At 41.2% G+C, this 23,252-nt stretch overlaps 1 protein-coding gene across 1 annotated transcript; it reads left to right on the top strand.

The window, feature by feature from the left end:
• The first annotated feature begins 1,719 nt into the window (after positions 1-1,719).
• LOC785370 (uncharacterized) lies at positions 1,720-21,872 on the top strand. Its single transcript, XM_059886055.1, has 6 exons — positions 1,720-1,818; positions 2,007-2,500; positions 5,994-6,048; positions 9,637-9,787; positions 17,412-17,603; positions 21,326-21,872. The coding sequence occupies exons 1-5, from the start codon at positions 1,720-1,722 to the stop codon at positions 17,435-17,437; spliced, it is 825 nt and encodes a 274-aa protein (XP_059742038.1). The 3' UTR covers positions 17,438-17,603; positions 21,326-21,872.
• Positions 21,873-23,252: the final 1,380 nt, after the last annotated feature.

Genomic DNA, 23,252 nt, shown 5'->3' with positions numbered 1-23,252 from the left:
TCTTATAGCCTGAATGTCATGGCTCCATGATAAATTCCCCAGTTTATCACAGTGGCTTAAATACTGTTTTTTAATGACTGGATGGATGCCCCAGGTAAGCCTGTTTTACTGTTATTAGATAAATGTAAAAGTAGCCCTTGGAATGGGCTGTAACACAGGCAAATACATGAATACAGTCATGTGGGCGTGGCTTCTCTCTCCCCACACACAGGCCCCAGACGCAAGCAACATACAATGAGCACTTTTTATAGGGACAACTTTATGAACTGACTCTGATGGGAAAATGTCATGTTCCTGTGTGTTGGTTTTTTGGTTTTTTTTTTTTTTTTAGTTCAGAAGCTTCCTACTATGTCACGTGTCTACCTTTTTACTCCCCCAAGATGTATTTTATAGAAACTGAAGAGGCTACCATCTCCTTACAGGCTACTGAGCTTTATAATGTTCTCCTGTCACCACCAAGCTTTCTTTCAGCTCAACAATTTCAGTTGCTTTAATTGTAGGGTATTTTTAAAATAGTGATCTGACCACCTGTTAGACTTGTGAAGAAGAGGAATTCTGGTTGATCAAAGAAGAGAATCCTCCTGATAGTGGTAGATGGGCTAAGAAGAAAAAACATTTTTAGGAAAACCTGTAAATAAATTCATTTTTAATAATTCTAGAACATGCCACAGTTCCAATCAACTCTAAGTCATCTCTTCAAATCAGGTTCTGCCTAGCTCAAGGTGATATGCAGAGCAGGGTAGAGATAAGTGGTATATTTTAGAGTGAGTGCTAGAGCTCCTGGCTCTTATCCCAGTCTCTCCTCATCAGCCTCTTCTGATCTTGTAACTATTAATACTAGGTACCTCTTATATGCCAAGGACTTTATACACATTATGTCTAATCCTAATAACACCTCAATTTTACGGTTTCCGTAAAATCAAGAATTAAGTAAATTGCCTAAGGCCAAACAGTAAGTGAACAGGTGAGATTCCAAGGTCTGCCGACAGCACCTCCTCTTGTAGGATGCTCTTTGTTAATTTTCTCTGGGAACCCGAGAAAGCCACGGGATGACTTCTGTGTTAACAAGACAGCGGGAGCAAGGCCCAGCAGGTAGCCCTGCTACCTGGTTGGGAAGAAGGGAAGCCACGTTTATGGAGTGTATTTTGTTTCAGGCTCAGTACCAGCTCCTTCTGCCTTCTTAGTTCATTTATTCCTCAAGGTGACCTAGTAAGGGGGGTGTTTTATCCTTATGTTACCATGTGAGGAAACTGAGGCTTAGAGAAGCGAGAGTGTCCAAGGTGACATGACTAGTAAGATACGAAGCTCTGAGTTTGGATCCCACTGGCTTCAAAGCTGTGATAACATGCTGCTCCCTGTTTTAGATTTTCCCTTTAGGAAGGAGCGTGGCGGTTCATGAAAAGGGATGAGAAAACCACACAGAGGATTCCCGTGTGAATCCTACACCTAGAGCGCGAGGTGTAGAGACACCTGAGCACAGGGAGAAGTGCAGGATCAGAGCAGGATGCCAGGAGAGGACACTGGAGACTGGACCCTGGTCCTGAGGACGCAGCCACAGGCGAGACTCGACCTCTCTGGGCTTCAGTCTCCTATTAGAAAGGGAGTGGACGAGAAGCGGTTGAATTTGGCGATTTCTAAAGAGCCCTCCAGCCCTAAAGTTCTGTGCCTCTAAGTGTTGAGAAGGCACCGGCTGCATTATCCTGCGAAGAGCTTAATGCGATGTTTTTGGGCGGCCCTGCCCTGTCCTCAGCATCCCAAGAGACGGGTGGCTTCGGTGCCCCCCGGGGAGCAGACCCGGGGATGCAGAAGCAGCGAGAGGCGAGCCTAGGGGTCTCTCTTGTCCCTCAGCTGCCCCATCATGGGTGAGCATGTACAAACTGTCCCCCGCAAGGCTTCAAAAAGAAAACTGCACTGAAGGAGTGTGACAGTCACTCTGGAGGGCTCGAGTGGCCCGCCAGGAGAGGCTTTCGGAACCCCCAGCGGCACCAGGCTGGTCGCGGGGCTAGCTGCTCGCCGGGGGTGGGCGCAGCGGGGGGCGGCGCGCCGGGCACCCTTCCCCGCGGGGTGTGCGGAGCGAGCCTGGCAGCTGGAGCGCCTCCGGCTTCAGGAGGCGTCGCTGGGGCCGGACACTCTCGGGGAGGGGCGAGGGGCGGGGGCGAGCAAAGTCCCAGGCCCCGCAGCCCCGGCGCCCAGCGGCTCAGCTGCAAACAGGCGCAGTCCCGGGTGAGGGAAGCTCGGGAAGGTGGGCTCCCGGCGGCGGGCAGCGTGGCATCAGCGCGGTCCTCCCGGGTCCCGGCGACCAGTCTGCTGGCCCCGAACCCCGGCTGGGTGAGGAGGGGGGTGCTGTGAGGAGGCTGAGCGACCTCCCCGGGCTGGGGCTGGTGCCCCTGGACCTGAGACTGGTTTCTCCCCAGGCGGAGATGGATCCAGAGGTGGGAAGGATCGCAACATTCCGGATCACCGAGACCAGGGAGGACGGATTTGAACTGGGCGTCAGCAGGTACATCACTCTCGGCCACTACTTTTCTGCTTTTCTTGTTACGCACAAGTCAGCAGAGCCACATGGAGCCGAGCAAAGAAGTTGAGTGGATGATGCCTTTGGCCTTTGTTTTGGAGTTTCCTTAGAGTCTTCTCTGTGGTTCTGACTTTACCCAAGGAATGTCACTGAGGTTTCTTTTGCGACAGGCTGGCTTTCCTGGTGGCTCAGTGATAAAGAATCCCTCAGAGACGCGGGGATCCCTGGGTTGGGAAGATCCCCTTGAGACGGGCAAGGCAAGCCACTCCTGTATTCTTCCCTGGAGAATCCCCATGGGCAGAAGAGCCTGGTGGGCTACAGTCCTCTTGTGGCAAAGAGTCAGACACGACTTCGCCAATAAACACCACCAGGAAAGAGAGCACGGTTGAAGGCGCCCCTTCCCTTTGTGCAGGGCCCTTCCATGAGCATGTGTGGTGTAACACTCCTTGCATTATGGAGCTCACGACTTTTCCAGAAATCTCTCATAAGCATCGTCTGATCTTCCGGGCTTAAAGAGCATCAGACCCCTGCTGTTCATGGTTGTGCGTTTTAAACAAGTGTAGTGAAGCAGGCAGCTCCTTCCTCCACTCATTATTCCTCTTCCTCCTCATTTTACCCGCCTTCCTCTCAGCTCTCCGGTTCCCTCTTTCTCCCCTCTGGGGGGTGAGGGGTGAGGTGGGGAGGGGAACCTTGAGCAGCCTGGGGTGGGTTACCTGCGCTTCCAAAGAAACTGTTGCTCAAATGCAAGGGGGAAACCTCTGCCTTTCTCTGCTTGCCTGTCTTTCTCCCTGTGCTGGCTCTTTGGCCCCAAGGGCCCTTGTCACTCTCACTTCTCCACCTTAGTAGGGGCAGAAGCAATCAGTAAGTGGCATGCTGGCTTTGTCCCTCTTTCACTTTGAGGACAGTGAATCGTTTTTGCCTTCAGCGTCAAAATTTATGAGGCTGTTGTGGTCTCTGAGTTCATGCCAAGCCACCCAGAACCAATTGACCTGTGTCATCCAGTGATCACCCAGAGGGACAAACTTATCAGGTTCTGTAGTGGGTCCTCAAGCTGCAAGTGGCCTGATTAGTTAACAGAGAACATGCCTATCTGGTGGTTAAACCGGGGCATTATTTTAGTCTGTTAATTTCTTCATACGGTGATCTTGCTTTATTTCTTCTACGTACCATGGTATTCATTCACAGAATATCTAATTTGCCCTATAAAATTGGGAAACCGATGGGTGGTATTTTTTCTTCTAGAAAAATGTGGTTTTCATTCGCTGGCAATTTAGGCTGGAATTGACTGTGAATCTATAAATAGGTGGCATTTTCTCCAAGAAGTCTATTTCTGTGTTGCACAGGCTAAACATTGGTGAGTATACAGAGGGGTTACCCCTGCAAAAGATGCAGTAACACAGCAGAACCCAAGGGAGTTCTCAGAAGTGGAGCTCACAGCCTTGTGTTGGGAAGAAGACAGTTCAAAGAGTATAAAAGACTAAGAAAAAGTTAAGATTATGAACTTAAGTGTAATGAGACACACTTTTATAAAAACTGGACCAAATCTTGCATGCTAAAGGAAGTTCAGCTCACTTCAGTGGTCCAGGGAAAACTGAGTTCCATGGTTGTTGCGATCACGCAGTTTCGCCTGTCACATTCTTCTGAACATATTTCATTGCAGATGTCAGTCCTTTGATTTCAGAAAATGTTCCAGATAGTTTGGGATCAAGTCCTGTGAATAAAACTTTACCTGGAAATTTAAATAAATGCATTTAGGTAAAAAAAAGTCTGCTCTCCTACAGTTAGCATTTATTTATTATTGAGAATAGATGTAAACAATACATATGCTGAATAGTAGTTGCTAAAATCTTGCAAGTAGTCTTTATATGCCATGGAATTAAAGCCCAAGATACATAAAAGAAAAATATTACATCAAATTCCATCTTCCTGCCTAAGGGGAGAACCAGATTATGTTTCATTCCATACCCAAGACTGAAGAAGCAACAGCATTTCCAACCTAAAACCAAATTAATAGCCTGTGCTTCTGAGACAAATTATCACCAAAGGGCATCAGATATCCCAGACCAGGAAACCAGGGGCACTCTTGGGCTTTAAGTAATATAAAGTTAGATCTATGCAAATATGTGATCATTTGTGAAAAAGAAGCATCCATAAACTCTTTTCCCAGGGGCACTTAGTCCTTCAAACAATTGTTAGCAGGTAATGAATGCTATGGGAACACGTTAATTAAGCCTAAAGAAATCAGGAGTGCAAAAAAGCAATTTTAAATAGGGTAGTTAAGGTAGGTCATATTGAGAAGGCAATATTTAAGCAAGAACTTGAAAAAAAAAAAAAAAAGAGAGAGCTGTGTGGCATATATGTACCCCTCCCAGCAGAGGTAATGCAGACCCTGTGGGGGGACGTGTTTGGAGTGTTCACAGGACAGCGGCAGCAGAGAGACCTGGGTGTCTGGAGCAGAGCTGGCAGGAGTGGGAGTGGGCACTGTGCTCAGAGAGGCAACAAAGAATATCATGTGGGGCCGGAGAGGCCAGTGTAAGGATCTGGCTTTTACTCTGAGAAAAGTGGAAGCCACTTGTAAGCCTTTGAGCAGAGTAGCAGCATAATATGACCTGAGAGTTTTTTTTTTAATTTGTTGAAGTAGAGTTGATTTCCAATGCTGTGTTAATTTCTGCTATACAGCAAAATGATCCACTATTCATATATATATGTATATATTTGCACACACATTTTTTCATGTTCTTTTCCATTATGATTTATTACAGGATGTTGATATAGTTCCCTGTGTTCTTCAGGAGGACCTTGTTGTTCATCCATCTTATGTGTAATAGCTGGCATCTGCTAATCCCAAACTCCCAATCCGTCCCTTGCCTCTTCCTCCTCTTTAGCAAGCCTGTGACTTGTGTTTTTAAATGATGACTCTGAGTATCGTGTTGCAGATAGACTCAAGTGGGCATAAGCGGAAGTGGAGAAACAAGGCAGGAGTTCTCCGGGCTGTTAGAATAGTTATGAAAGTGGTGAAGAGTGAGCGAACTCCAGATGTAGTTTGAATGTAGAGCCGACAGGATTTCCTGACTGCACCCCCTGTAATCATTCAGAAGAGTGGCCTTTACTAATTTTAGATCAATATGTACCTTTTTAGCACATGAAGCATTAACTGATCTTGCAGACGTTGTTGACATGGTCATCTTCCTTCTGCGCATGCGTGCTGCAAGGCAGGTGACCATTCCCCGGTTATCCAGAGATTCCTGTAGTGCCTTGGACAGTTACCTTTGCACTTGGTCATTGCCTTACACTGCGTGTTAAACTGGATAATTTCGACAGTTTGTGGACATCACTCTTTTACATTTGAAAATATAATATTCAAATATGGCAACTACTTAAATTTATATTCAGTTGACTGTGAAATATTATGTAAGAGTTTTTAAATTCAAAAATTTAAAAATTTTATATATAAAAAATATATATATATATTTTACAGCAGCCAAGCTAAGGAAAAAATGAAGAAAGTACATTTGATTGGACCATTAACATTGGTAAGCTGTGAAATACTAAGTTTGAATCCGTTCTGCCTTCATTTACGTTTGATGTCTTGGATCTGTGGTGAGAAGTGCTTTAAGCTTGTCTGCAGGCAGCGGCAGATGTCCTGGATTGGCTCATTGCATTTAATGGCCCACATTCTCAAGGTGGAAGATAAAGCAGGTAGGGATAGGCTGGCTGGGAGAGCAGAGCTAACTGGTGTACAGGGAAATTGAAGTTAGGACTGGTGTTTGAAGCACCATACAAACCAATTAATTTCAGAAAAATACATCTCTGCACTTGTTTCTCACACACACACACACACACACACACACACACACAAATTTACCTTAAAATAAACTTGCGTATAAGGAGATTGTTAACTACAGAAAATTGTAAATGCTTAAGAAATCTATGTTCACATTGGCCTCCAGGAAAACTGATTAAATATGAAGTTACTATTACAGATTCAGATATGTTTATGATAATTCTCAGTGGTTTTCCACTGGTCCAGGGCAAGCCAACATATTTTTGGAAAAAGTCAAATCTGTTTTTCATTTGTAATATGTCTTAGAGAGGGGACTCAAGAAAATGTTTGCCCATTTTTGGTGAATATGATATGTTTCAAACTATGACAGCCATTATTTGATAGCAAAGAAGTTGGTAAAAAAAAAAAAAAAAAGGCATGTCATCTGAAATCTCCAACTTATTAAGTTTCATTCTCTTCTCCCTTATGCTTGTGACTTTTGTGTTTAAAAATCTCAGTAAGGGTAACGTCTTTTCAATTCAGTACTTTAGAGAATAAATTGTTTATAAAACTAAATCTGGCTTTAATGCAAAGGTTTTAAATCTGCCTCTTACAGAAAACAAAATGTCACAAAACTTAAAGTAGAAACTGAAATTTTCCTTTGAATTTGCAAGTTTAACCTTAAATATAAATGTAACCTTTTCCACTCTTAATTTTTTTGCTGCTGTTCTGATTGAGGTTCAGAATAAAACTGCATTTTAATAGGAGTTAGAAAGGCATTCGGGCTTCTCTTATGGCTCAGATGATAAAGAATCTACCTGCAAAGTGGGAGATCTGGGTTCGTTCCCTGGGTTGGGAAGATCCCCTGGAGTAGGGCATGGAGTAACCCACTCCAATATTCTTGCCTGGAGAATCCCAGGGACAGAGGAGCCTGGCTGGCTACAGTCCATAGGGTCACAAAGAGTCGGATACGACTGAGTGATTTAACACAGCAGAACACAGAAAGGCCTTCTTTTGTTGAAAAATCACTGAAAACAGATCTAGGTTACTTAGGATATTACTGTGAAATTCCTGGAATTTTCACTGAAGCTTGGAGACAATAAAATTTTGTTTCATTAATATGAGAAACTTTTTAATTGAGGTGCAGTGAATATATTACATTACATGAGTTTCAAATGTACTATGAAAAGCATTTAAAACTTTCCTCAGTTTCACGTAGAGAAGGAAATGGCAACCCACTCCAGTATTCTTGCCTGGAGAATCCCAGGGACAGAGGAGCCTGGTGGGCTGCCGTCTATGGGGTCACACAGAGCTGGACACAACTGAAGTGACTTAGCAACAGCAGCAGCAATTTCACGTAAATGTTTGGTGAAGACAACACTGCATGTCAACTTGCTCCTGTGCTTGAGCTGTGGCCCAGAAACTCAAGTGCTCTATCTCCCTTCCCCTCCAACCACTAAGGTGAACCCTGGGGACACTGGTCCCTTTTGTGGTAATTTTAGGGGCCCTTCCCACCTGCTCTGGACTTTACCTGCCCACCTTGTTTCATTCCAAGCTCCACCTGGCTTCCCACCCTTTGTCTCTCTCAACACTCTTGCTTGCCCTCTGTGTTTAATGATGGAATTCGGTCTCCCAGACCAAACTTCTGGAAATCCCTGAGAGCAGCTGGCACACCGCCCCCCGACTTTATGCTTTAACCTCAAGGTGCCCTGCGTAGTGACTCCCTCTGACTCAGCCTCCGCTCTCAAGGACCATCTGCCAGCCTGACTCATCACCCATTCTCTTGATGATTGTTCCTTCTTTGTCCCCCAAAGGGAGTGGGGTGGGGAAATGGGCAGAGATAAGGGTTAAAAAATGAGAGAGATGTGAGGGACAGAGGGGAGAGTATAGAAATGGAAAACTGAGAGACGGGAGATGTAGTCTGGAAGGCAGAGGACGAAAGAAGAACAGAGAGAGAGGCATAGTTTCAGTCAATCAGAAATGGGGAGAAAAAGTGGGAATTTGGAGAGAACTAAAAAAGGTGGTGAAGGACAAAGGGTTTTGGAGTATTATGACACTGATCGCTGGTTAGTTCTTCGGTGTTGTGCACTTTACTGGTATAACCACTTCCCTCTATAAGTGATAAGTGGAAGTTGCTCAGTCGTGTCTGACTCTTTGTGACACCATGGGCTATTCAGTCCATGGAATTCTCCAGGCCAGAATACTGGAGTGGGTAGCCTTACCCTTCTCCAGGGGATCTTCCCAACCCAGGGATTGAACCTGGGTCTCCCACATTTCAGGCAGATTCTTTACCAGCTGAGCCACCAGGGAAGCCCTCTATAGATGGTACTAAATCCAAGATAGTTGGTGTGGCCACCAGGCCTTTTAGACCTCTCTCTAATATCGTCCTCCATACTCTGCACTGTGTGCTTAGAAATTCCACCACGTGGAGTTCCCTGAGGACTCAAGGCAATGGCAACCCACTCCAGTACTCTTGCCTGGAAAATCCCATGGATGGAGGAGCCTGGTAGGCTGCCGTCCACAGGGTCGCTAGGAGTCAGACACGACTGAGTGACTTCACTTTCAGGCATTGGAGAAGAAAATGGCAACTCACTCCAGTACTCTTGCCTGGAGAATCCCAGGGATGGGGGAGCCTGGTGGGCTGCCGTCTATGTGAACTACTAATGAAACTACTCATGTAGTTTCCAGTCACCCTGCTGTTCTAAGTCCCCACTTCCCCCACTTTCTCTGCACCCCCCAGTTTTTCTTCGCTAATTCCCTCTTGTCCTTCAAGATTCTACAATGAGTATCATCTCCATAAGCAAGACTTCCCTAAAGCACACACCCAGGCACTCCTTAAGTTTCTTGCCTTTCACTATTGATCTGTCTTCCAAAAGCTAACTTAAGCCTCTTAAAGGGGCCTTATCCTCAAAACCCAGAATATCCGTTCCCTCTCCACCCTTTATAATTCTCTGAAATATTCTGAATGTCTTTTTAAAGGATGTATTATGTGTGTGTATGTAAATGAGATCAACCCCTAGCTGTTTCTAATGCACTACCTCAGGAGCTCTGGAAGATCAAACAGTATTTCTTAATGAAACCAAATCTTAGTCCCTTCTGATTATATTGCCATTACTTATCCAAATAAGACACTGATTCAATGGAATTAGGATTTTTTCCACACAGATACAAAATAAATAGAATCTCAAAATTACTCTGTCAATGATTTGAATTGAAATTCTCTTTTTTCCCTAATACATTTATTTGGAACGGTTACAAAAGTACTGACCTTAAAGAAAATTCCAAAGAATATACATTGTGAAAAAAGAGAAATTCTGTTATACAAGCTAAGTATTCTTCTCTTTTCTTTTTTTTTTAGTTTCGATACTCTGATTGGCAGGATAAATTATTTATGTCTTTTGGCACTATCATGGCCATAACTCATGGATCAGGTCTGCCCCTCATGATGATAGTATTTGGAGAAATGACTGACAGATTTGTTAATACTGGAGGAAATTTCTCCCTTCCAGGTAAGCATTTCTTTAATTAAGATATGTAGATGTATAGATATATTCCTGGCATGCTGCGATTCATGGGGTCGCAAAGAGTCGGACACGACTGTGCAACTGATCTGATCTGATAGATGTATTCATTTATTTAACTGAGTGAAAGATTAGAAATTGATTTTTCTATTCATCATCTGCTTGCTTCATGGTTTGGACATCTGGGTAGCTTCAGATATCACAGAAGGAGTTTTAAAATTCTCAGTAAAATTCCTCAAATAATCAGTTAAATTTCAACAAATAAGTGTATGCTATTGGACTTTAAGTATAGAATAAGGAAATTTCCAGAAAGCTTTGTATTTCAATAAAGTAAGGAAGTTAGTCTGCTTGAGGATGGTGGAACCATAGCAGAGCATGTCTGCACAGTGTCCATTCAGTTAATGACTATTGATGAGCTAGCTTCAAAATAGGAGAAGGCAATGGCAACCCACTCCAGTACTCTTGCCTGGAACATCCCACGGACGGAGGAGCCTGGTAGGCTGCAGTCCATGGAGTCGCTAAGAGTCGGACACAACCGAGCGACTTCACTTTCACTTTTTACTTAAGGCAATGGCACCCCACTCCAGTACTCTTGCCTGGAAAATCCCATGGATGGAGCAGCCTGGTGGGCTGCAGTCCATGGGGTCACTACAAGTTGGACACGACTGAGCGACTTCACTTTCACCTTTCACTTTCATGCACTGGAGAAGGAAATGGCAACCCACTCCAGTGTTCTTGCCTGGAGAATCCCAGGGATGGCAGAGCCTCGTCGGCTGCCATCTATGGGGTTGCACAGAGTTGGACACGACTGAAGCGACTTAGCAGCAGCAGCAGCAGCTTCAAAATGCATCAGTTGGCATGGCAATACTTCTTAGCTGTCCTCAGCTTGTGGGTCTGTTTTTTATTTTTTCTTCTTCCCCCCCCCTCCCCCTTTCTCCTATCCTTCTTGCTAAAATGACACCTACTTTCTGTCTCTAATATTTGGATCAAAAAGGTTGACTGTTCCTTAACAGAGCACTTTACTAAAGAGTGAATGGATTCAGTATGAGAATGATGTGCTTTGAAACTCTCCCAAAAGACTAAAATTACTGGAGTGCCAAAGGAGTCACATAAGTTAATGCCATCAGTGCGAGGGGCTATGTCAGCAGCATTGGAGTGAGGTTCCAATGGACAAAGTTATTTTCATATTAGACAGACTTAGCATAGAAAGGAAGATAGCCATGCTTTCTACCCAGCACAATGGCTCAGTTCCTCCCTAGAGACCTGCTGCTCACAGATGGGGGATGTGAAGGAGACGGCTAATAAAGGAGAGGCAGCTTCCACAGTAGAGGCATCCGAGAGGCAGTAGACTGTATTTAGATGACACTCAGGAAGAGTTTCCAGTGTTCACTGTTGAGAGCTACATATTTGGTTAGCATTGTAGGGCTTAGTTGTAATTACCTAAGAACGTGATTGCTTAGTTTATACAATAGGATCTCTTTACATGAATATTGATGAATACTATTACCTTTTAGATGTCTAGTAGAAGCATCCTTGGCATAGTTAAAGCACAGTCCTACAAAAAGAGTTTATTTATTCTCTAGTACTACTGTCTCTGAGAAGAACCTCTTTATAACAAAAATAATAGAAATCTTTCATAGTGTGTATCATGTGCTAGGTCTTATTCTCAGTGACACATGAAGACAACTGAGGCTTGGAGAGAATAAATAACCTCCCCAAATTTTACGAGTCTTTCTACGTCCATACCACGCTCACGACTGTGCACATTATACTGCCAATGTAAGTGCTGTACATTCTCCTTTAAAAATTGTGTCTGGGAAAGTTTTAACTGAATTACTTGTATTTGACCAGTGGCCAAAACTTTAACACAAATATTGTAAAGAGTAAGATAGGATAGTTTAAAAAGTCTTTAAGGAAACTAGGAATTTTTATTTTCCTTTTACTTCTTATAAGCTTTATAGATGTATAATACACACACACAGAACAGGAGGATGCCCATATTAGAATCTATCAGTCAAAACTGGTTTCAATTTAGGATTTTAAATGGAGTGTTAAAAAGCCTTAAAAAGGAAGGAAATTTTGACACCTGCTGTAACATGGATGAATCTTGAGGACATTACGCTAAGTGAAAGAAGACAAATATCAAATTATTCTGCTTATAGGAGGTGTCTAGAGTAGCCAAATTCATAGAAACAGAAAAGAAGATAGTGGTAGCTGGGGGTGGAGGATAAGGAAATGGGGAGTTGTTTAATGGGCATAGTTTCAGTTGGGGAAGCTGAAAAAGTTCTGGAGATTGATTTTACTATAGTGTAAATATATTTAGCACTACTTAACTATACACTTTAAATGGTTAAGACGGTAATGTATATCTTATCACAGTTAATTTTTTTAACTGGATGCAATGTACTTATCCCAGGCAGGCTGACATTTGGTCCAGTTTTATTAGTCCCGTTTTGGTTTTTGCTAACACCAGAGTAATTCCACAGCTTCCTTATTTGGGGCAGTCTGCTTATTTTTAATGTGTTTCTAATTATGCAACTGAATTGCTTCGAAGCTGGAATGGCAGACAGGTGCCACGTACTGTGCCCAGGGCCAAATTCAAGGTCTTTCTGGGGAATGGCACGAGCAAGTCCCCTGCAGACCTGTGACCGCTGGAGTGATACACTCACCAGAGTTGCCAGCTGTTTCGGTGACCTCCGAATTAAATGACACTTGGTTCCCTACAGCCACGTTTGTCATTAGGCAACTTGATTATCTTGGAGGGTTTGGAATGAGAAGTCCCTCAAATGTTATTAATGCCAGTGTTCACTCTTCAGGTTTGTACAAATAATATTCCCATGGCTCTTAGGAGAAAACGAATTGTTACATTTCATGCTCGCTCTGAATCCAGACAGCTCTTTGATATGTTTAGGTTTGTAGAGTTTAGCCAAAGTCATGGGGGTTGAGAGCTGGTAGAGTCCTCAGGTGTCCATAGCTGAGCTCGCTAGCTCGTCTCACCGAGATGATGTTTGTCTAGAGTCTGTTTTTTAGAATTGTTGGATTCTTGAGCAGCAAGACTCAATGGGAGCCAAATGAGACGAGAATGTTAGAAGAAAAAAAAAAGGTTTAAATCACAAGAGGGTCTGACAATGAGTTATTGTGAACAGACTCCATCCTTGTCAACGGAATAAAGTCTCCGTGGCAAGGCTGTTCCCTCACAGTGACTCAGTTGTGCAGAAACTATGCGTAAAACATTCCACATCCAAACCCTAAGAATGGAGTCATAGGAAACAGGGTATTTCTACAGAGCATTAGGAACTTGATGTTTTATGCCAAGTCTATGTGGCTGTAAAAATGTAGGAGGTTGTGTGGAGAAATTGATACACCCTGCGTGCCCTTGCATTGCCACGTAGATGAAAGGAAAAGACATTTTTGAGCCCCAGTTACCTTGACTTATTACCCATACTGCTAAAACTGCCTGGACATCCACCAATTCTGTCTTGTGCTGAGTGTTTCTATGTAATATTAATAAAAGAAGTCCTGGACCGAATCAAGGGAGGCAGACATCGATTTACTCTGAGACTCAAAGTGACAGCACTCCTTATTTAGTGTCTCTTTGAGTGTTCCTTAAGGGATACATTTATTATTTAGGCCTGTACCTGAGCTGGGGGCAAATTACTTAACCTCTATTATCCCTACTGTTATCACCTTTGAAAGGTAGGCTTGCTGATGGAATTGAATGAGATGACTTATGTCAAGTGTCTGGAACATAAACACTGAGGGGAAATTAGCTGTAAGAACTTGGAAATGCAACAACCACTCTTAGATTCTGTTTCCTCATCTATAAAATGCATGGAATATATGGGAACTGTCTAAAATTAAAAAGCAGCTTTAGAATTTCCCATTTCTTTGCTATGGGAGGCATTTATGCAGAATAGAGAAGGAGTTCTCCATCCTGGTATATTAAAGTCAACTGGAAGCAATTTTTAGATTATGATCTAGACTCAGCTAGAGGTTCTGATTCAGCTGGTCTTGGATGGAGCCTCAGTTCAGTTGCTCAGTCATATCTGACTCTTTGCAACCCCCTGGACTGCAGCACACCAGGCTTCCCTGTCTATCACCAACTCCTGGAGCTTACTCAAACACGTCCATCAAGTCGGTGATGCCATCCAACCATCTTCTGTCGTCCCCATTGGACACCTATATATTTTTCCACCCACCCCACGTGATTCTAACAGGCAGACAGTGCTGTGAGCCACGCAACCAGGTAACTCCTTGAAGATTGTTTGTGAGGCTGAAGCCCAATATGTAGCATCTGGAAGACCAGATAGCGGCCTTCTCCAGATCGAATCCTGTGAGATTTCCAGATCTAGCATTCCAGATTTCATCACATGACTCTTCAAGGAACACATTCATACACATTTGTCATATCTTGGTCCTCTGGCAGCAGAAACTTGGTTTCCTAGGGGCTTTAGGGCTTCTAGGGTTGCTCACGCAGAATTAGATTGCCATTCTCGGCCTGGGACTCTGAGAAAGGAGCAGGTCACGTTTGTAATGTTTGTAGATTCTTATTTCCTAGGAGGGAAGATCAGTTCGAGTTATAATATTGGTGTTGGAGGAGAGAAAAAGTCACTTTAAGATTTCACCTGCTTTCTAAGTTCAGGGGGAAAATAGCCCTGCACGCATAATCTGTAGGTTTCCTGTGGTTTTGAATAATGATTTCTGCACATACTTCAGCTTTCGCACAGCTTGTCTGCCTCTCATTCCAAACACACTTCTAACATAGCTATCGAAGGTGCCAGATTTATGAACTCAGGAAGCAAATGAGCACACAGAACTGAATGGATGAGAACAGAAGTGAAATAGAGTCTGCTTCCTCAAGGACCTAGTAGCTGATAACGAGCTAGATCAATAAGCAGAAACACTTTGCTATGAACATCTACAGAAAGAGCAATCCTGAGGGAGAAATTATGCCACCATCGGGGCTACAGGCCTGGTAATTGATCCTGACGGTAGGTTAAATTTAAAATAAATTTCTACCTCATCGCCCTTTGGAAGAAGATAAGCGTGATAACACAGCACCCAGAAAATGTGACCTCAGGGCTGTTTGCCCGTGATAAAGGAGCAAAGCCTAGTTTCTCTCCGGGCATCATGGTAAATGTGCTTTTCCCATCAGTGCCGTGGTAACACTGTATCCTGTTACTCTGAATGCAGTAGGTATGGGCTGTTTTCTTTTTGTTTTACTCTGTGTCTGTTAAAGAAGTGAAAATAAGCCATTACCCCGTGACTCAGTTGGTGTGGCATAGTGTCGGGTGCTGTATGAGGAGCGTTAGGACTCTCAGCCTACTTACTATCATAACTGAGTGACTTTGGGTGAGTTACCTTATATCCCTGTGCTTCAGTTTCCTCATCTGTAAAACAGGAATTTATGATATAGCCCTACCTGTATAGTCCTATCTATGGAATTGTGAGAATTAGACCATGTGATGCGTGTATAGTATTCAGAACAGTGCCCAGCATACAATAAATGCTCACTGGATCCTAGCTGTTACTAAAACATGTGAACCAGAAAAGGCACATTGACACTTTTATCAAAATTAGTTCAAAGTAAAAGACGATTTCCTTCCAGTTAATAATGCTTTAAACATACCAGTTTACAGGACGGCTAGTAACCAAGACAAGGAATGCAGGACCCTGACGGATCACCAGTGATCCACTGACTTGTCTTTGAGCAACTCAGTGATCTTTCTTGTCTTTTTCTCCCTTTGCCGTGAATGTAATTCAGACTTTCCATTATTTACGTTGTGAGGAAGAATGTAAGGGAAACACATACATATAGTAACATAGAATCAAAAGAAGCAAGTATGTAAAGCACTTTGCACCACTAAGAAAAAAGTGCCTGGTAAATCCTGTGTTTCTATGTGGACCATTTCTTTTTTCTTCCTCTGCCTTCTGTATACCCTTCATCAGCTCCTCTCTGCTGCTCTAGGAAGCTGTGTTGCTAAAGGCCCAAGGCCTCTGGTAGGGGGGCAGCACCTGGGAGGGAGGGCTTTACTTCCCCAACTGGACCCACGATGGACCTAAACCCCAGGGCCCTTTACGTGGGCCAGACGGTAAGAGTGACTTGAGAGTGAGGGAAAGAGAAAAAGATTTTAAAAACCTGGCAGTGCCTTTCAAAAATGTCTTATTTTTATTTTGTTTTTATTTAGTGAATTTTTCACTGGCAATGCTAAATTCAGGCAGAATTCTGGAAGAAATGACTAGGTAATTGGCTAATATATGTATATATCATATGTACTTCTTTATACTGTGCTTTTTAAAAACTATTTGAAAATAATTTCAACCTTATGAAGAGTTATAAGCATGTACAAAGAATCCCTGGATATTCTTTAGCTTTTGTTAGACTCTTTATCCTATTGTTTCCATTTATACTCCCTCCCCTGCCATTTAAAGTAAGCTGCAAGCTTCCTGTATCAGCTGTCTGTGTACACAAGTGGCGGATGCATGTTGATGTATGGCAAAACTAATACAATATTGTAAAGTAAAAAAAAAATAATAATAAAAAAATTTAAAAATTAATAAAGTAAGCTGCACAGGGGCCTTCCCTGGTGGTCCAGCGGTTAAGACTCTGTCCTCCCAATGCAGGAGGCCTGGGTTTGATCCCTGGTCAAGGAAATAGATCCCACATGCTGTTACGAAGACCCAGGGCAGCCAAAAGAATAAATAATTTTTTTAAAAAGTAAGTTGCCCAGAGCATGTTCCTTTACTTATAAATACTTGATTGGTTCCAAGAACAGGGCATTCTCTTCATAACCACAGCACAGCTATCAACCTCAGTACATTTCATATTGATACAGTACTTTGACCCAGTCTACCATCTGAATTCCAGTTTTGTCTGTTGATCTAATAATGTCATTTATGGCATTTTTTCCCTTTCTTCACCTTCTTAATAGAAATCCCCAAAGCCTGTCACATAATGTTTGTGTTTACTTTTCAATTAATGTTGCCGACTTAAATGAGTGCTGTCTGTTGCCGTAGCAGCCTGAAAGGAAAATATATTTGAGAGTAATGAAATTGAATTTATATTTCTAAAGATACTAACGTCCCTCCAATTTAGTTACGACTACACTCTGAGTTGATTTGAATTCATAACATTTTCGCATTGTTTTTAAAAATTCTTTCAACTCCTGCCAATCAGGAAGAGGGCTTTTTGTTCTTTGTGTAAATATGGGAAAAACTTACACTCAGAGCCATTTTGCATGTTCAGCCTGTTTATTCCTGTATTTGCAATGTGGTGAAGCTTTTCAGACAGTAAGATATGCAAGTCTAGAATGTGAATTATGGAAGAGTCAAATTGTGTCTACAGATTATCAGTGTAGGTTTAAAAGTGACTCATAAACACCACTGTATGTTTGCAGTTAAGCACACAACTTTATTTTACCTTCGGCTGATAATTCAAGTGGACAGATTGGCCACTATTCTATTATAATGTCAGAAAAGACAAAAAAAAACTGTACGTGTTATAATGTCCTACATGGTCTTTGTGATCTGTCACTATTAATTTCCAATTCTAAATATTTCTCTTGCAAGCATAAAGACTCTATTTAAAAGAAACTTTTGAATTGTTTTCCAGATATGCATATTATTATTCAGGATTAGGTGCTGGAGTTCTTGTTGCTGCCTATATACAGGTTTCATTTTGGACTTTGGCAGCTGGCCGGCAGATTAAGAAAATTAGGCAAGAGTTTTTTCATGCTATTCTACGACAAGAAATAGGCTGGTTTGACATCAGTGACATCGCTGAACTCAATACACGGCTAACAGAGTAAGTATATTGTTACCTACATGTCCATAAAGAAATTAACTACTAGCTATAGATGATGCTGTGAAAGTGCTGCACTCAATATGCCAGCAAATGTGGAAAACTCAGCAGTGGCCACAGGACTGGAAAAGGTCAGTTTTCAAGGGGTCGCAAAGAGTCAGACACGACTGAGCGACTGAACTGTCATTTCTTAAAAAAGGCATGGAGTATTACTCAGCCATTAAAAAGAATACATTTGAATCAGTTCTAATGAGGTGGATGAACCTGGAGCCTATTATACAGAGTGAAGTAAGCCAGAAAGAAAAACACCAATACAGTATACTAACGCATATATATGGAATTTAGAAAGATGGTAACAATAACCCTGTATACGAGATAGCAAAAGAGACACTGATGTATAGAACAGTCTTTTGGACTCTGTGGGAGAGGGAGAGGGTGGGATGATTTGGGAGAATGGCATTGAAATATGTATAATATCATATATGAAACAAGTTGCCAGTCCAGGTTCGATGCACGATACTGGATGCTTGGGGCTGGTGCACTGGGATGACCCAGAGGGATGGTATGGGGAGGGAGGAGGGAGGAGGGTTCAGGATGGGGAACACATGTATACCTGTGGCAGATTCATTTTGATATATGGCAAAAGCAATACAATATTATAAAGTTAAATAAAATAAAATTTAAAAAAAATAAAAATAAAAAAAGGCAGTTAGAATTTTGATGGGGATTACACTGTAGATCAATTTGGGAGACATTGCCATCTTAACAATATTATCTTCCAATCCATCAAAATATAAGGGATGTTTTTCCATTTATTTTAACCTCAACTTTGTTTCAGCACTATTTTGTAGTTGTCAGTGTACACACTTGCATACTTTTGCTTAACTTTATTCCTAGGTATTTTATTCTTTTAGATGTTATTGTAACTGGAAATGTTTCTTAATTTTGATTCTTCATTGCTTTTTTTTTTTTAATCCAGTCAAGGATCACACAGAGCATTTAGTTTTCAATCTCTTTGGTGTTCTTTCATCTAGCAGAGCAGCGCCACCGCCCCCCCCTCCCCCGCCCCAACTTTTTCTCACTTGACATTTATGTATTTTATGCACCAAGCCAACTGTTTTGTTAAATCCCTGATAATTTAGATTTCTCTGGTCATTCATTCTTAGTGTATTCTGGTTACACATATTTGGGAAGAATCATTCAGTTCAGTCGCCTCCGACTCTTTGCGACCCCATGGAGTGCAGTACACCAGGCCTCCCTGTCCATCACCAACTCCCTGACACGACTTAGCAGCAGCAGCATGTCCTTTGAGTTGGTGATGCCAACCATCTCATCCTCTGTTGTCTCCTTCTCCTCCCTTCAATCTTTCCCAGCATCAGGGTCTTTTCCAGTGAATCAGTTCTTGCCATCAGGTGGCCAAAGTATTGGAGTTTCAGCTTCACCATGAGTCCTTCCAATGAATATTCAGGACTGATCTCCTTTAGGATGGACTGGTTGGATCTCCTTGCAGTCCAAGGGACTCTCAAGAGTCTTCTCCAACACCACAGTTCAAAAGCATCAATTCTTCGGTGCTCAGCTTTCTTTATAGTCCAAATCCCACATTGATACATGACCACAGGGAAAAACCATAGCTTTGACTAGATGCACCTTTGTGTGCAAAGTGATGTCTCTGCTTTTTAATATGCTGTCTAGGTTGGTCATAACTTTCCTTCCAAGGAAAGGAATTAAAAGTGTCTTTTAATTTCATCAGGGAGAATACAGTATAAATAATGCATCTTTTTTAGTACACTCATTAGGAGGTCACTGTCCTTTTTGCACAGAGAGACCCTTTAAAAGACAGTTCCTTTTGACATCCCAGTAGTCTGTCACAGCTTCCTTGCTTTGTGGAAAACAAGATGTTCTGAGTTTCTTTGGTACATTTCATGCCCATACCCAGGACCAGCTGTTTCTCCAAGAAGTCCTGTTTCCTTACACTAGAAAATGACACCGGAGAACATAATCTGGGCCATAGAGGTGCCTGTTTTGACTGGACTGGTCACTATTTCTAGCCTCTTCACTAGTGAGTTAGAAAGTTTTTTAAAGAAAAATATACCTTAAATTTATTTTATTTTGTAATTCATACATAAAAGGTTTCCATGTACTTGATTTTGTATTTTTATATCTTTCTTATGAGGAAAATATTGGTCCCTAGTTTATAGGAACATAATTATTTGCTTTTCCTTATTATTCTAATTTCAAAGTAATAATCTCTATTACTAAAATAGGATAAACTAAAATAGATTGATTCATTTTTAATTATTTTATCTTGCAAATATATCCCAGAGTACTATGCTTAAGGTTCATCTCAACTCTGCTAACTTCTACTTTCATAAGTAACTATCTTATTGGTTTAATTATCTATTGCTCTTTAAAAACACATGCAAATTAAAATGAATTCATGTTCCTCAATATAAAAGATCACGTTATGGGCTTTGCTTTTTCCACTACATAGTATATCCTGGAAATTATAGAGATCTTTCTCATTCTCTTTTACACCTGCATATTACTCCAGTGTGTATGTCAGACTTTTAGTCTTTGCAATTACTGTTATAATCTGTATATTTAAAAAATATGTGTAATCTAAGTATGTACTCTCAAAGAATTGAAAATAGGACTCAAACAGATACTTGGATGCCAGTGTTCACAGCAGAATTATTTTCAGTAGTCGATTGGTGGAAACAACCCAGATGTCCATACAGATGAGTGGAGTAACAAAATGTCATATATATACACCATGGAATGTTAATGAGCCATGGAAAAGGAATACATACCACATGCATGACCCTTGAAAACAAATATTACGTTAAGTGAAATAAGCCAGACACAAAAGGGCAAACGCTGTATGATTCCACTTTTAAGAATGACTCTAGGAAGGGCAAATTCACAGAAAGTAGGTTAGAGGTTTCCAGAGACTGAGGGGAAGGGGAGAAAGGAAAGTTACTGTTTAAAGAGGTAGGGAGTTTTTGTTTGGCATGATGAAAAGGTTTTGAAATCGTGGTTGGTGATGGTTGCACAATAGTGTGAATGTGATTTTCACCTTCCTAGCCTTTCACAGCCTTAGGCTGGCCTCTTAGATCAAGTGTGTGCACAGTGGGGGCTGAAACTTGTTCTGCTCGGGAAAGAACGTGTTTTCCCCAGGCATGGACACAGAGCTCTGCCACTCCTCCTTCAGGGACCGACTGACTTCTAGCAGGTAATGGTATTCCTGGTGCAGAGTAGATGCTGAATAAGTTTATTCAGTTATTCAGTCGTGGACAGAGGTTCCCTAGGTCCAGCCTCCAAGTGAACTGAAGCAGTTCTGCTGCTTCTGCATCACTTTTACCCACATACAGATTTCCTGGTATTTCTGTCACCTGGGCACTTGTATTGTTGCTATAGTTTTTTGTTATTCTTTACTAATTGGATATGACCATATTCTCCCTCAAAAAGGTGAATTCCATTTTTGTTCCAGAATATCTCAAGCTTCGATACCTAGAACCTTAAAAGAAGCACAAATAATCCCACTGTAATGTTTCTATAAGGGGCAGCATTGAAACTACTGGAAGATCAAACATCAACATACAGATGTTTGATTTTACAGTATGTTTGCAATTGTATACAGTATGTAAAGTTTAATGGTTTTAGGATCTTACTAGTATCAAGCTTCAAGAGCAATTAAATATTTGTTATCTTATCCTGATTTTCAGGTAAAGAAGATACTCCCTCATTACTTGGCCTCTGTGGGTCTCTAACGTCAGTGGCAAGTTACAAATCTCTAACAAGCCTAAAATCGAATGACTACCTTGCAAGTCCTACAACAGAGATGACAAGTCCAGGTCTGACTCCATCCTGAAAAATTGTATGTAAAAGCCAGAAGTTTTTATGTTGCAAATATTCCATATACGTAAGTCTGACTGCTGGGAAAATCTTTGGAATTTTATATTGTTCTGGGACATGTCTGGAATTCTGTTGCTTGTATTAGAGAATTCAGTCCACTCCACGTAAACTTCTGGGTGAAAAAAAAATGCTGCCATTTTTCATTTTAAAATGATTATATTTGTCACTGAAGTTTAAAAATAGGCTTAAAAAACTTTCAGATATCCTCTAATAATCCATTGCAAATTGTACATATTTATTATTCAGCTGATTTTCATATATTTAAATGTATTATAGTTGCCAGAGACTGAGTTCAAGGTTTTATTCTAGATATTTAAGTATTTTCTTTTGCTCTCTTATTCAATGATTACATTTTCTAAAAATGACTTATTTCATATTTCATGAACTCCTTCCCAGGTTCTGATGTTTAAATGCCTTGCCTTTGAAGTGAAGAGAAAGGTTCTCAGCTGCAGTTTCACAGCAATTTATTCAGTTTGTCTGTAACAGTTACCATTTAGCATCAACCTAACATTCCATTCAGCATTTTATAAATTTTGTAGGACATGCCTTTAGGCAGTTACTAAATTTGTTCAGGTCACGAGGAAAGTATTTTACAGTATTTTAGGCCATTTAGGTAAAATGAATAACATTTTGTTTTCCAAAATTTCCTTTAAAGTTTACCAATTTTAAAATTGATCACATTTATGTCCCATAAATTGGAAAAACTTAAAAATGTAGAACAGATGTTGAAAACAATTTTATCAGGAAAGACTTCAAGTTCATTTAAGGATTTGAGAAGTTTTAAAATGAGGATCAGTAGGCTCATCACCACACTGAACAGCATGTCTGACACCCAGTGCTGTTTTTCTCTCGTGTGCAGGAGTGAATTGTGTCTTACGTGCTTTAACAGCCATAATCTCATTTTAAAACTGACCTTAAAAATTACTAGTTAAAAATTAGTTTTCTTAAAAATCTCTGAGCTGTCTTTTAAATTTTTGCAAATTTTGAAACAATTGTACATTTGGTCCCCCCAGATTCCACCATATTGAAAAAGGAAATGTATGAAGTACATTTTCTAGAGTAAGATGAGAAAAACATTTTCTAGAGTAAGATAAAATTGTTTTCAACATCTGTTCTACATTTTTGGCACATGTTGTGCCAAAGATGTTTTATACCTTGTTTACATGAAGAGGCTATTACAATACTTATCCGGGACTTTGTATGCTATTTTTTATTTGTTAATAAAACAGTACATTCAAACTTAGTAACTTTGACTTTTGAAAGAACATTCCTCCTAAAATACTGATTGAAAAGCAGCACTTACCACAGTCATTCTTTGTATTAGAAATGTGGGAGTGTGGTGGTTCTCTGCAATACTTGACTCTCATTATTCGGAATTTAAGATAATAAACAGTAACAAGGCTAGTCCTGTGTTAAGACAGTTCAAACAATGTCATTTCCGGGACAAAGAAGCCCTTAAGTTATTTAGATGTATCAGAACATACTCAGAGCTTTCTTCCTTTAGCTTAAGTCTTTGGTACCTGTAGTAATGCAAATATTCTTGAGAAATGGTACCATCAATCTCGTCTTAATTCTGTATACCTTATTGTGAATGATGTATCTACAGCAATTTGTAATTCTGCATGGGGAATGGAAGGAAGGTTAAAACAAGGTTACTGGAAACCTTGGGAGGAGCGAATCAGAGACGATTAAGGGTGGGGTGGGGGGACCTTTGAAAATTTTAGGCTTTTGGCCTTA

The sequence above is a fragment of the Bos taurus genome, chromosome 4 (genome assembly GCF_002263795.3).
Source record: "Bos taurus isolate L1 Dominette 01449 registration number 42190680 breed Hereford chromosome 4, ARS-UCD2.0, whole genome shotgun sequence".
Taxonomy (NCBI): Eukaryota; Metazoa; Chordata; class Mammalia; order Artiodactyla; family Bovidae; genus Bos; species Bos taurus.
Note: the sequence above shows the minus strand (reverse complement) of the source record. Positions and strands in the feature narration are given on the sequence as shown.

Excerpts from the sequence above, each read along its gene's own strand:
- LOC785370 (XM_059886055.1), top strand. The coding sequence starts at position 1,720 with ATGTTTTTGGGCGGCCCTGCCCTGTCCTCAGCATCCCAAGAGACGGGT. Across the intron at positions 1,819-2,006 it reads GGATGCAGAAGCAGCGAGAG|CTGCTCGCCGGGGGTGGGCG; the intron begins GCGAGCCTAGGG and ends TCGCGGGGCTAG. Across the intron at positions 9,788-17,411 it reads AGGAAATTTCTCCCTTCCAG|ATATGCATATTATTATTCAG; the intron begins GTAAGCATTTCT and ends ATTGTTTTCCAG.